At 48.5% G+C, this 14,023-nt stretch overlaps 2 protein-coding genes across 4 annotated transcripts in view; one reads left to right on the top strand and one right to left on the bottom strand.

Annotated features, from left to right (window-relative positions):
- SLC25A30 (solute carrier family 25 member 30) overlaps positions 1-7,393 on the bottom strand; it is a 28,073-nt gene extending 20,680 nt beyond the window's left edge. The window contains exons 1-2 of one of the 3 annotated variants that reach the window (XM_081328021.1): positions 6,385-7,393; positions 4,114-4,209 (exon numbers count right to left, since the gene is read on the bottom strand). The gene's annotated coding sequence lies outside the window, so the exon portion shown is untranslated. Of the gene's footprint in view, positions 1-3,169; positions 3,235-4,113; positions 4,210-6,384 lie in introns of those variants that run through there. The other 2 variants (XM_081328022.1, XM_081328023.1) reach the window with 2 other exon arrangements.
- Positions 6,021-13,357, top strand: TPT1 (tumor protein, translationally-controlled 1). Its single transcript, XM_081328029.1, has 6 exons — positions 6,021-6,248; positions 7,962-8,035; positions 9,427-9,617; positions 10,243-10,348; positions 11,507-11,623; positions 13,050-13,357. The coding sequence occupies exons 1-6, from the start codon at positions 6,221-6,223 to the stop codon at positions 13,050-13,052; spliced, it is 519 nt and encodes a 172-aa protein (XP_081184155.1). The 5' UTR covers positions 6,021-6,220; the 3' UTR covers positions 13,053-13,357.
- The last annotated feature ends 666 nt before the right edge of the window (positions 13,358-14,023 follow it).

Below are 14,023 nucleotides of genomic sequence, written 5' to 3'. Positions count from 1 at the left end.
CTTAACCACCATGGCAAGGGCAGTCATAAAATGGGGCAAAGCTCATTTAACAAATGTCTCGCTTAACAACAGAAATTTTGGGCTCAGTTGTGGTTGAGGTCTACTAGACTCCACTGATATTCAGCAGCAAAAAGGCTGAATTTGAGAAGGCTATTCTTTTCATCGTTTTCGCCCCAAAGGTGGAAAAAAAATCCATGTGTTTTATTTAAACCTCACCAAGGCTTGAAAGATTTCTGCTACCTCTGGAAAACTTTTAGCTCAGCCTCTGGTGGCAACTGGCTGGCCTTGACTGGGCCTTAGAGCAAAACATAAATCCGGCCAGGTTAGTAGCAGGCTGGGAGACCATTAAGGGATCAGCTAAACTGGGAAATTAATTGGGATCTAATTAAGGGGATGATAGCCAGCAACTTAAATAACAGAATAACAGAGTTGGAAGGGATAGTCCAGGGGTAGGCAACCTTGGCTCTTTTATGACTCGTGGACTTCAACTCCCAGAATTCCTGAGCCAGCATGGCTCAGCTTGGAAACCTTTCCCTTTCCCCTCAGCGTGGCTGGCTCAGGGATTCTGGGAGTTGAAGTCCACGAGTCATAAAAGAACCAAGGTTGCTTACCCATGGGATTGTCCAACCCCCCCCCCCCCCCCGCTCAAACAGGAGACCATGTACCACTCCACACAACTTCAGCACTGCGGGCAGAAAAACATCACAAAGTCTTGACATGACCTGGCTAACAGGACATTTTCCTGAAACCCCAAAATGTGAATAAAATAAGAAACACGAACCAGAAAAATGGCTCCCTCTGACAATAACATTTCAATGTATTTTCCCCCCATAATTTTGTTTAGGCTTTAAAAAAAAAACAACCTGAAACTGAATATCAGTTTTCTTTCTTTTTTTTTTACCCCTCTTTCTTTCTCCTGCAAATGTGTATGACTGCTGACAGTGAAAACAATTAATCGGAGGAACAGCTTGCCCTTGGGAAGCTGTGAATGCTCCAACACTGGAGGTTTTCAAGAAGACACTGGCCAGCTGTCTGTCTGAAATGGTATAGGGTTGCCTGCCTGAGCAAGGGGTTAGACTAGATGACCTCCAGGGTCCCTTCCAACTCTTGTTATTCTGTTATTCTGAACTGCTTGCCTCCGGAAGTTGTGAATGCTGCAACACTGGAGGTTTTCGAGAAGAGACTGGCCAGCCGTTTCGTCTGAAATGGTATAGGCCAAGGTCTCCTGCCTGAGCAGGGGGGTTGGACTAGATGACCTCCAGGGTCCCTTCCAACTCTTGTTATTCTGTATTCTATTTTGTATGCTGTGTTCTCTTTTTCTGTTGCTGTTCCTAAAAAAAAAAAGGAAGAAAAAAGCCTTGTCCTGGGAAACTTTTCCGGGGTCACACCGCTGTGAGAACAAGCAGCAGGGAAAGATTGGGTTAGCTCATTTCAAAACCAGTCTGTGACCTTTACCTTTCCTCCTGACAGCTTTTGATCACGCAGTTCCCGCCCGGCTCTCTCTGAATATTTCTCCAGATCCTCACGTCCCGTGCAGCCCCCTTGTTCACTCCACCCCTTTCCCATTGCTGCAACTTTATCTTCCAGCCCCCATTTGCAAAACCCAGGTCAAGGAGAAGTAGCCCAGCCCCCAGGTGTCTGCATTTATGATGGTGGGATCACGTGCAACTAGGTGGGGAGGGGGGGTTACACAACACACAGTGCAAACCAAACAAACCACATTCCCCCTTCCTAGCCCTGCCTTATTTTCGTATCAGCCGCCCAATCTTAGCTAGTGCCACTATCTCCTGTTCATTAAAAGAGAGAGAAACTCTCCATGGGTCAATTTTAATCTTTCTATGAGATCAGACTAAGCTCAGGGTTACAGTGACCCCACTTCCTTTATTTTAAAGGACACTCCTTTATTTAACAAAAAACACTTGTCCTTTAGCTGTAGTTCTTTTTCAAAAATTTATCTTTGCCCTTTATTTTGGTCACTTAACTTTTTAAAGCACCAATGGCACCACTTGAGGCACAGGGATTTTTTTTTCACATTCCTGGGAAAAATATGGAAATGGAATTATCATTTTAACATAAGCTTACATATACTCTTTTGAGTTTAGGTATTTGTATTAGGATGTGCACTCTTTCCTGGTTTTCCTCCTTAATTTTCATTTTTAAAGCAAAGTTCTAAATACAAGCAATTATTATTTTTTTAATCTCTTTTCAGATTTGTCCTTTATTCCCCCCCCCCCAAGAAAATACAGTTTGTGTCTTTAAGAAAACTTCTTCTGGAATATAAAATACCTCTATGATTATATTTATTGTCTTCAATTCATGCCTAATGTTCTTTTCCAGAATATTTCATGGACCAGTCTATTTTTATCCAACTATGCCTATCATCTGACAATGAGCTTAACCATATCCGTAAAAGACTTAAAGGCATCAAACCGTAAACCCTGTTAGGGTTAAGCTTGGTTTAGTTCTTTAGAGGCTTAGCCAGCCAAAAGACGCAAGCTTGTTTGGCTACTTTGTTTGGCTCAGATTGCTCTATGAATCTCCTTTGCTTATAAAATAGACCAAATCTTCAAAAGACGTTTAAGCACAAATAAAAGCCAAACTTTGTTGAGTCAGACTGGATTCCTGGTGAACAGCACAATCCCAGAAGCCTCCAGAAGCTGTGAAAGCTCCAACCCTGGAAGTTCTTAAGAAGACAGCCATTTCTCTGAAGTGGTATAGGGTTTCCTGCCTGAGCAGGGGGTTGGACTAGATGACCTCCAAGGTCCCTTCCCCAAGATTTAAGCTGCTAAACATGAGTTCTGCCCCGTTTAAGGATCTTTCTTTCCACAGTTCTCAAGTGAAACCCCCCCTCCCAATTAAGTTAGGAACACGGACGTTAAGCGAATCCGGCTTCCTCATGGGCTGAAGGTCACAAAGAGGGGATCGCAGCCCCGGGATGCCGCAACCGTCCTAAGTCCCTGCCAGTTGCCAAGCCTCTGAATTTCGCTCAGGTGACTGTAGGTCTGCAAGAGTCACAAATATGGAAAAAAAATGCTGCTAAGTCCCTTTTTTCCAGTTCGGTCACTAACGACCAACTGAATGGATGGGAAGCCGGAGACGGTTGCGCTTTGGAGCTTCCCCGGGATTTCCTCGTGGTCTCCCATTCCCCCACCCCACCCCCGGAGCTCACCTTTTCCCCCCAGCCACCGCAAGAGCCAGGTGGAGCTCAGCATACGGGCCAGGCGCCACCTCCGCGCCGGAGCCCCCGCTCGCCTCTCCGCTCCGGGCTGCTGCCGGCCAAGGCAAGGACCGGGCGGGCGGGCGAGCCGGCTCTCCTCCCGGCAGGCGTCTCCCGAGTGCGCCGGGGAGGCGGGGAGGCCGGGAGCCAGCCGCGGGGCGGGGCGGGCGGGCAGGTGGGGCGGGCTTTGCAAGCGGGCGCCCGCGGGCGCCGCTGCTCCCTCCCAGGCCGGGGCTCGGCGAAAGGCTGTCCGGCGCCCCCCCCGCCCCTCCCCGCCGAAGCGCCCCCGGGAGCCCGAGCGGGCAGCGTCCAGGAGAGGGGGAGGCCAGCCGGGAAGGGGCCGGAGGTCCGGGCCCCTTGCAGAGCCGCCTGTGCCTTTTCCTCCCGCCGGCCTTGGCTGGCAGTCCCGGTACCCCGCCAGGGAGGGAGGTCACGCGGTGGCAGCTGAAAAAGTCCGGAGGGAAAGAAAGGAGGGAGAGAGAGAGGGAAAGAGAAAGAGGAAGAAAGAGGAGACAGAAAGAGAAAGAGACGGAAAGAGAAAGAGAAAAAGAGAAAGACAAAGAGAAACTAAAAGAGAAAGAAAAGAAAGAAAAAGAGAGAAAGACAAAGAGAAACTAAAAGAGAAAGAAGAAAGAGAAAGAGAAAAGAAAGAAAAAGAGACAGAGAAAGACAAAGAGAAACTAAAAGAGAAAGAAGAAAAAGAAAGAGAAAAGAAAGAAAAAGAAAAAAGAGAAAGACAAAGAGAAACTAAAAGAGAAAGAAGAAAGGCAGAGAGAAAGGAAAAAGAAAGAGAAATTGACAAAGGAACAAAAAAGAGAAAGAAAGAGAGAGAAAGAGAGAGGGAATCTCCAGGGGCACTGAACTAATAGAGTTTATTTCTCCAGCGTTCTCCTTACCTCCCAAAGTTCCTGCTATCTGATCATGATGTTATTTTCGAAGAGCCCGTAAAAATCCAGCTTTTCTGGAAAAGAGCAGTCAGATGATGCTACCCACTGCAAATTAAATGCAAAATTATACATATCAGCACTGTAAGCTACTCAAAGTCTGCATGATTTCTCCAGATTGTTCCTGATGAGTTTTGTGTGTGTGTGTGTGTGTGTGTGTGTGTGAGTGAGTGAGTGAGAGAGAGAGAGAGAGAGAGAGAGAGAGAAGCTTTGAAAGCTTGTTTGGTTTTAAACAAAGAGTCTTTCAACTTTGTTAATTCTTTTCTTAGGAGGTTTTTCCAAGATACAATTTCTCATTGGAAATCAAGTTGGATCAAACAATTATTTTAAATTTGTATCTATTTCTTTGCCATTTGTACATATAAATACAAGCAGTCCTTGAACTTTCCAGCCATTTGTTTAGTGATCGTCACTGGAAAAAAAAGTGACTTATGACCATTTTTCACACGACCATTGCAAAATCCCTGTGATCGCGTGGTCGAAATTCGGACGCTTGGCAACCGACTCACATTTATGACGGTCACAGCGATCCCCTTTTGCGACCTTCTGACAAGCAAAGCCGATGGGGGAAGCCAGATTCACTTAACGACTGTGTGACTAACTTAACGACTGTGGCGATTCGCTTAACAACTGTGGCCAGGGAGGTCGTAACATGGGACAAAACTCACTTAACAACCGCCTTGCTTAGCAACAATAATTTTGAGCTCAGTTGTAGCTGTAAGTCGAGGGCTACCTGAATTTGTCTCTATACTGGCCGTCTTGAAAGATTTCAGGAGTGTTGCGCGCAATGAATAATTTAAATTTAAAATTCTCTGCAGCGTGGCCAGATTTAAGAAGAAAAAAAAACTAATAATAATGCAAGTGTATAGAATTGCAATCTGCTCTACAAGATCCTTAAGGGCAGGGCTTTTCAACCAGTGGTACAAGTACCACTGGTGGTACATTGGCACCTGGCAGGTGGTATATGACCATCATAGAAAAGTGGTAGTGGGGGCGGGGAATGAGCTAAACCGCACAAGCGCCGCACCGCACAAGCCTGAGCGAGAGACGGCTGGAGCTGCAGGGCTGTCAGGGTTCAGTAGAAGCTCCAGGATCAGCGCCAGGCTCCAGCTGAGCCCAGAAGAAGCGCCGATCAGCTGGAACGTTGCAGCATCTCCAGGGTCTTGTGATTTACATTCAGATGCTTGGCAACTCATTCATATTTATGACGGTCACAGTGTCCCAGGGTCATGGGAAGTGACCAAAACCTGCTGCAACCACCCAGCAGACGGGGGGGGGGGGAAATAAAAACCAAACACCCCACCCCCCCACCCCCGCTGCCAATCCTCAACAGAAATGCTCACAACAATGAAAACCTCGGACGGGAGGAAGAGCGCCGCTGGGCAGGCAGGTGTCTTCCTCACCTGTGGCTTGGGGGGCACTTTTTTCAGTGCCATTGTAACTTCAAACAGTCACTAAGCGAACTGTTGTAAGTCGAGGACTACCAGTACTTCATCACTTTCCTTTTTTTTTTTTGGTCATCAAGTTTTTGACCCCTTGCTAGGCGACTGGTGGTCCTCGGATGGTACAATGGGTGAAAAGGTTGAAAAGCCCTGCTTAAGGGCACCCATCCCAGGGAATCTCTTTTCCAGACAGATAACATCACCCTAATTTGGGGGAGGGGGGACTACACAAACAACTCCAGAGGATGGGCTTCCCTTCCCTCGGGCGTTTGCTCTTCAATGGGCTCAAATCTTCACAAACGAACCCGGAAGTTGCTCATTCTCCCCCTCCTCCTGCGCTGGGGCGAGTCTACCTTCTTGCTTCTAGGGCGCGAGAAAGAGGTCGGCGACGGCGGAGCGCGTGTGACGTCACAGTTTCGTGCGTCATGAGGAGCGCGGCGATTGGCGACGCACGGATGGCAGGGACGTGCCCTGCTGGCTATATGAGCTCCGCGGAGGCGCCTCCTCGGCCTTTTTCCGCCTCGTTCTTCGCTCGCGCCGGGGGCTGCCGCCACTAGCGCTCTTCCAGCCGACACCGCCGGCCCGCCGCCGACGCCTGCCAGCCCGCCGCCTCAGCCATGATCATCTACCGCGACTGCATCAGCCGTGAGCCGAAGCCCCCCGCCGCTATTTTGCCCCCCTCTGAATCGCACGGGGGGGAGGGAGGGAGGGGGAAGGAGGGGGCGCCGAGTGCGCCTGCGCGGCTTGGCATACCAGGCCGGGGTTCGCGCGCCGGACTCACCTCCAACTGCGCCTGCGCCCTTTCGCCCGGCTAGTGCCTGGACAGGGGAGAGAGAGAGAGAGAGAGAGGGAAAAAAAAGAAGCCGGCGCGGGGTCGACGGTCCTTCTTCCCCCCTCCCCCTCAAAGACGGCGCTCCATTGTCTGCGCATGTGTGTCGCCAAGGCGCCTGCCGGCCGCCGGCCACAGTGCGCTTGCGCGAGAGGCCGGGAGCGGGGAGGGCAGGAAGGACGAGTCTGCTGCGGCGGGTAAAAGCCGCCGGCCGCCGATAGAGGGCGACAAAAGGGGCCGCAGGGAGCTCTCGCTCCCCCTGGTGGCCGTGTGGGGTATTGCAGGCGGCTTTTAGTAGGTTTTCTCCATCCCTGGAGGTTTTTAAGAGGCGGTTGGGCCACCACGTGCCTGGAACGGCGTGTTCAAGCAGGGGGCTGGACTAGAAGACCTCTAAGAACCCTTCCAAGCCTGTTAATTTTACGTTTCTCCCCCATCTGGGCCCGGGAAACACCTGCTCGGGTAGGGGCTGGCACGCAGTTTGATGCCCTGGAATAGTGGCCGTTCACAGCCCAGGTTAGGTATTGGGAACAGCTGTTGGCCTTCCTGGCTGGCTTGAAGCTTCCTATTTGCAACTCCTGGGGTTTCAGACTCCCATTGCGTGATTTCTTGGGAGCTCTTGGGCCTCCTTACCCCGATGGTAAGTCCCAAAGATGCTTTTTTTTCCAGGAGGCAACTGGACTTTCCCGTTTCTTTTCGAAGACGTTTCGTTTCTCATCCCCAGAAGCTTCTTGGGCTCTGACCGGATGGTGGAGGATGGAAGGATTTATATTCCTCGCAGTCATCTGGTCTTTTGCCCTCCTCTTTTAGAGAGCCGTTGAGGCCACCTGGAGGTCGGTCCATGTCCTGAGTGGTGCAAATGGGTGGGGAGCCTTCTCCCCACCCATTTGCACCACTCAGGTGATTCTGAGGACGCAGGTAAAATTCCAGGTGGCCTTAAGGGCTCTCTAAAAGAAGGCAAATCACCAGCTCCCATTCCCCACCATCCAGTCAGAACCTGAAGAAGCTTCTTGGATGGGAAGCGAAACATCTTCAAAGAAAAAAACAGTCCAGTCGCCACCTGAAAAAAGCACCTTTGGGACAACCATGACCGATGACAGAGTCTCCATAGACATTTACTGTTGGTAAGATGGATCTTAGGTCTGTCGGGGTGGGAGAAGGACACTCTGCCCCATGTGGTAGGAATATGGGTGGTCCTTACAGGGGAAGAGCAGAGGGGTAGGTTTCAGATCTACATTGCCTCCAGAAATCGTGGGCACTCCATCCCTGGAGGTTTTTAAGAAGAGACTGGACAGCCACTTGTCTGAGATGGTATAGGTTCTCCTGCTTGAGCAGGGGGCTGGACTACAAGACCTCCAAGGTGCCTTCCAGCTCTATTCTATTTTCTCCCAAGAAAAAGGCAGGGGGAGAATGAGCTGCAAAGAGCGGAAGTTTTGCCCCCTTTCCAAGCTGCCCCTGGGAATCTGCGTGGGCCAAGTTTGAGCGAAGGATGGTGGGGAAAAAACGCTTTGTGTTATTTCTTCCTCTCACAGAAGATGAGATGTTCTCGGATATCTACAAAATCACAGAAGTTGCCAACGGCCTCTGCCTGGAAGTGGAAGGGAAGGTAGGTCTGAACTGGGCCTGGGTGGATCTGAAAAGAGGGGTGTCAGTAAGATTTTTCCACCAGGAATTCTTACTTAGAATAGAATGGAATTCTCTATGGGCCAAGTGCGATTGAACGCACAACGAATTTCCATTTATTAATCAATTTCTTTCCCTGACCCTTTTCTGTGCAGAGGTTGAATCTATTTTGAGTAGCTCTTCAGAGGTGAATGCACAACTAGTGTTACCGGCGTAGGACAACTGGCCCTCCCCCCCCCCAAGATCACAGTACAATTACTATCTTAATTTTGATGGCACAGGTTCCCCCCCCCTCCAATACACACACACACACCTTAAATACAGGAATAGAAGTGGGATTTCTGAGAAAGATGCTCTTCTTGTTTTATTCTGAATCCCACACGTCTCACTGCTCAAAACTGCAGTGCTGAAAGGGGGGGTGTTGGTCAAGGGTTTGTGACTGGTGGGTTGAGGGTTTCGAGGTTAAAAGCAGACTGTTGTCCCCTACATGTGTCTTTTTTCCAACCCTAAAATTGCAGAAAAGCAGCCCTAACATGGACAATAATCACTCTATTACGTTGCCAGCCTTTTGATGTCGCCACCTCCAGCTCATCTGGGAGCAATTGATCATGGCCCTTTTACGGGAATAAGATAGAAACCAGAAAGTCATAATAAAATTTCCAGAACGTTGTGTATACATCTTTCAATAATTATCAGCTACTCCAATTGATAATATTTTGAATAATGGAACGGGTGTCTTGGGTGCTTTTGAAAGCTAAAAAAATCCCCCAAATTCTGGGCTTGATTTGGAGATGTGGAGAGAGTATAGGCAACACTTGTTACCTGATTCGGAATAGAGGTAGTCCTTGATTTACAACTGCAATTGGAGCCCAAAATTTCAGTTGCTAAGTGAGACATTTGTCGGTGCGATTTTTGCCCCATTTTACAAGCTTTCTTGCCACAGTTGTAAAGTGAATTACCACAGCAACATGGTGGTTAAGCGGATCCGGCTTCTCCGTGGACTTTGTCAGAAGATCACCAAATGGGGACACTGCAAATGTCATAAATACGAGTCAGTCTGAGTTTTGATCACGTGACCATGAGGCCGCAGAGGTCATAAGCGTGAAAAACGCTTTTGGTGTCTTTGTAACTTTGAATCGGGTCTTCCAACTTGGCCCTTTGATGACTTATGGACTTTTAACTCCCAGCGTGCCTGGCTGAGGAATTCTGGGAGTTGCAGTCCACAAGTCATCAAAGGGCCAAGTTGGAAGACTGCTGCTTCGGATGGAGAAAAAGCACGCGGGTTCGCGATATATAGATATGTACATATATACGTATATGCATACACACACACACACACATAATCGGGGTTTCTCGCTTACGTCCACATCCCAGATGGTCAGCCGGAAAGAGGGCGAAATTGACGACGCTCTGATTGGTGGAAATGCCTCTGCCGAAGGCCCCGAGGGAGACGGCACGGAGGCCACGGTCATCACCGGGGTTGACATCGTCATGAATCACCACCTCCAGGAAACCTCTTTCACCAAGGAGAGTTACAAAAAGTACATCAAGGACTACATGAAGTCGTAAGTGGACCCTCCTTTGGTAGCTGACGGGAAGCTTGCCCAGGCTTGATCTTCGGAGCTTTTGGAAAGGCTTGTTGAGCACAGCCACCCGTCCCTCTTCGTGGATCAAACCTTCAGTCTACACTCGGCCTATATGGAGGGAGGGGGGATCTATACCTTGTAGATCACGTTGCACTAGGAGGCTTGGAGAGTTGCTAAGCGCAAGCACTCCTCGACTTCACCACTGCTGTGGATGACAGTGCCTGGCTGAGGAATTCTGGGAGTTAGTCCACAAGTCATCAAAGGGGGCCGTGTTTGAACACCCCCCTCCCCCGTGTTAGGTAAATCCAGCTTCCCCCTTTGGCTTGCACCTGGAAAGGTTGCAAATGGTGATCAGGTGATCCCCAGAATCATTGTTAAAATACGTGACAGTGGCCGTAGTGTTGCTGCCAGCCGTTGTAAACGCACGGACCAGTCACTTCGGTACTACTAGAACTGTAGTTTAAGTAGAGGACTTTCCATATTGTCCAGCCCACGGAGGTCGCTTTAGTTACAGCCTTTGTTGTCTCGTACAATTTCCGTCTCGAGTTTTACTTAGGGAGAAGAGAGGGCGTGTAAGTGTTGAGGAATTGTTTTCTGTCTCTAGTATCAAAGCCAGACTTGAGGAGACCAAGCCAGAGAGAGTAAAGCCTTTTATGACAGGGGCAGCTGAACAAGTCAAGCACATCCTGGGAAACTTCAAAAATTATCAGGTGAGTTCACAGCCCCTTTGTTTTCCCTCCGAAAATATATCGAGTCTTACGTGATCCCGGCGTTACTGTAAACTGGTTAGCTTTTTGCTCCAGACCTACAAACACATTTCGTTAAATATCTGGATTTTATTTTGAAATGATTTGGGGAGTGGGGGCAGCTTTTTAACTTCAAGTTCGGCTGTCTGGAGATTCTCAGTCATCCAGGTCATAGTTGCCCCAAAGATGCATTTATCTCCCAGTCTACAACACAGTCCTTTCAACAGCTCCAAGGTGGTTCCCCACCCATTTGCTCTAATCAGGTGACCCTCCAAGTGGCCTCAACGACTCTCTAGAGGAATGCAAATGACCAGCGGTCTGCAAGGAGTATAAATCCATCCATCCCCAACCATCCAGTCAGAACCTGAAGAAGCTTCTTGGATGAGAAGCAAAACATCGCCAAAGAAAAACAAAGTCCAGTTGCCTCCTGAAAAAAAGCCTCTTTGATTCAAGTCTGACTGAATTGAGTAGATTCTCTAAATTTGAGGAATCGACACAGTTTAATGTTCTGGGGAACCACACCAATCTGGCCATTCCATCTCTAAACTATTAAATTAGGTCACCATACTGCAAAAAAGATGTTGAGAGTTTGGGGGGGGGAAAGTCAGAGAAGAGCAACTAAGATGATCCAAGGCCTGGAGGCTTAAAACCTACGAAGAACGGCTGCGGGACTTGGGTTTGGCTAGTCCAGAGAAAAGAAGAAAGAGGGGAGACATTCTTAGCAGCGTTCCAGCAATTGAGGGGCTGCCACGAAGAAGAGGGGGCCAGCTTGTTCAAAGCACCAGAGGGCAGGAGGAGAAACCATGGTGATCCAACCTGGAATTAAGGAGAAACTTCCTGACGGTGAGGACAATTAACCAGTGGAACAACCTGCCTCCAGAAGTTGTGATGCTCCATGACTGGAGTTTTTTAAGAAGAGACTGGACAGTCACTTGTCTTGAGATGGTACAGGTTCTCCTGCTTGAGCAGGGGGCTGGACTAGAAGACCTCCAAGGTCCCTTCCAGCTCTATTCTACTCCAAATGCTCTTTTAAGAGATTTATTTCCGGGGGAAGGAAAAACCACCTTGCTTAGAAGCAGATGGAGCAAGAGCCCTCTAACAGGCGATATTTCTTCCTCCTAGTTTTTTGTAGGAGAGAACATGAATCCAGACGGCATGGTGGGGCTACTGGACTTCCGCGAAGATGGCGTGACCCCCTATATGATTTTCTTTAAGGATGGATTAGAGATGGAGAAATGCGTAAGTGTTGATATTTACAGGATGCTGGGGATAAAATTGCAGAGAGGCAGGAGACAGTCTTAGCTGAGTCAGGCTGTTAAAAAGTAGGGCAGTTGTAACAGCAGCCAGCTCGACGTTTACACTGAGTCCTCGGCTTACGACCAGAATTTCTGTCACATTTGTTAAGCGAACTTTGCCCCCTTTTGACGACCTTCCCTGCCCCGGTTGTTAAGTGAATTGCTGCCATTGTTAAGCTAGTCAACACGGCCGTTAAGAGAATCTGGCCTCCCCATTGACTTTGCTTATCAGGAGGTCGCAAAAGGGGGGGGGGAATTACGTGACACCCCCCCCCCTGCCAGGACACACCGCTGCGACCGTCATAAATACAAGCCAGCTGCCAAGCCTCCAAATTTCAGTCTGCAGACCGTGAGGTAGGCCCTAAGTCCCTTTCTCCAGTGCCGCTGTAACTATGAATGGTCACTAGATGAACTGTTGTAAGTTAAGGACTAGCTGTATAAGAAATGGAGAGAAAAGATAAGAGCAATCTTATCTGACATGAACTTCAAACTTCACAGTAACTCCGACCCATCACAGCTATCGTGCTGTGCTCTCCCACCTTTGAGTGAACTTCAGTAACATGGCTAGTTCCCAACATAGGATCACAGTTTCTGGCGCTAAGTGAGGCATTTCTTAAGTGAACTTTGCCCCATTTCACCAGCTCTCTTGCCGCACTTAAGCGAATCCCTGCGGTTGTTAAAACTTAGCAACACTCGTTAAGCCAATCCAGCTGCGCGCTCCCCCCCCCCCTTGGCTTTGTCAGAAGGTTGCAAAAGGGGATCACGTCGTGCGCACGCACACACAAAGGACGCCACGACCATCACACATGTGAGCCAGTTGCCAAGCGTGTGAATTTGGATCAGGGGTGCCGCAGCAGTTGTAGGCGCAAACCTGGTGTAAGTGTGAGGACTATCCTGTGATTTTAAAAGAATGCGGGAAGCCTGGCTGATGAGCTCCGTTATTTCTAAAAAAATACTGTGAATCCGTTTGCTGTCGAGGCCATTCCAGTTGGCCTTTTGTGTCTCTCCCCCCCCCCCCAAAAAAAGTGGTGCCTGGTGGAGAAGCTCTCCGTCCCATTTTCCTCCTTTCAAACCCCCCCCCCTGCCCTCCTCTCCCAGAAATCAGGGAGCGAGATCTCTCCTTCCTTAACTGCCAAGCATCGACTGATAGGCCTGGAGGTCTTTTGATTTCCTCCCTGGCTTGCATTCAGATGCAACAGCAACTTTTTCCTTGCGCTTTCTGACTGCCCTGTGGCAGCTCAGATTGAATAAAGGAGAACATCGTTATTTTTATTTTTATTTTATATTTTTTTGTTTTTAAAGCAGGGAAACGGCTGGTTTGATGTGGTGCCCAAAGTTCCTGGCTTAACTTTCCTTCCTTTTCTTAACAGTAACGAGAAACCAATCATTCTGAATCATTTGTCATCATAATTGGCTGCTGCTCTTTATTCATCCAACAACAACAAACAAAAAAAACAACAACCATCATGACTCAACAAAACATCTGCAAACCTGGACTGATTTCATCTCCAGCTTAATTTGATTTATTTTGAACCCACCCACCCCCCCCCCGAATTAATTGGAAGTGTGGAGGCGTTGGGTTTTTTTGTTGGGTTTTTTTTTTGTTTTTTTAAAAAAAAGAGGGAAAAAAACTTGTCTTGTAGGCTGTCTGAAATAAAAAAAAACTCATTTAAACCCAGCATTAGGTGATGCCTCTTGGTTTAATATGTTGAGCAGGATTCTCGTAGCTGTTGTGCGTTTGGATTGCTTGATGTCTCCATAGCTGTAGTGTGGCGTTAGCGGTTGCGTCTGCAAACACTGGGACCTTGAAACTGGAAGATCAGTTGGCCACAAACCGAACTGTTGTTTAGACAACTTGGGGGGAAAAAATCAAAACTTCTAATAAATAAAGAAGACGGCCGAAGCGGACTTCACATCATGTCACGCAACGAATCGCAATAACTACTCAGAGGACAAGGTTGGAGGCCTGGATGTGGCGTAGCCCCCCCCCGCACACGCTAATCTGAGTATTTCGCCCGCAAAGGAGGAGAGATGGCGTGTTTTGTTTCGTTTTTTTTCCAACAAACACATGGCAGATGCCGATTTGAGCAGAAAGCGGGAACGAGAATGCTTGGCAGCGGGAACGAGAATATTGGGCAAAGAATCTACACATTCTCGAGGCATTGCTGACGACGTCATAACGAAATCACTGTAATTTAAATACATAAGTATAATACCAATTTAATCACAGGTTACTAATTTGCTGTGTGGTGTATCAATTCCTAAGCCTGAAGCCCTTAGTGGCAGTTTGGTAGCAAACTACACGGATCAAAGGGAACGGCTCTACGCAGCAAGCATTGTGTGC

Source organism: Vipera berus (genome assembly GCF_964194415.1).
Source record: "Vipera berus genome assembly, chromosome: 4".
NCBI classification, from domain to species: Eukaryota; Metazoa; Chordata; class Lepidosauria; order Squamata; family Viperidae; genus Vipera; species Vipera berus.
This window is presented reverse-complemented; position numbering and strand designations above follow the sequence as displayed.

Coding starts and splice junctions, on each gene's coding strand:
- TPT1 (XM_081328029.1), top strand. CDS start 6,221: ATGATCATCTACCGCGACTGCATCAGCC. Junction 8,036..9,426: donor GCCTGGAAGTGGAAGGGAAG/GTAGGTCTGAAC, acceptor TCCACATCCCAG/ATGGTCAGCCGGAAAGAGGG. Junction 9,618..10,242: donor ATCAAGGACTACATGAAGTC/GTAAGTGGACCC, acceptor TTCTGTCTCTAG/TATCAAAGCCAGACTTGAGG.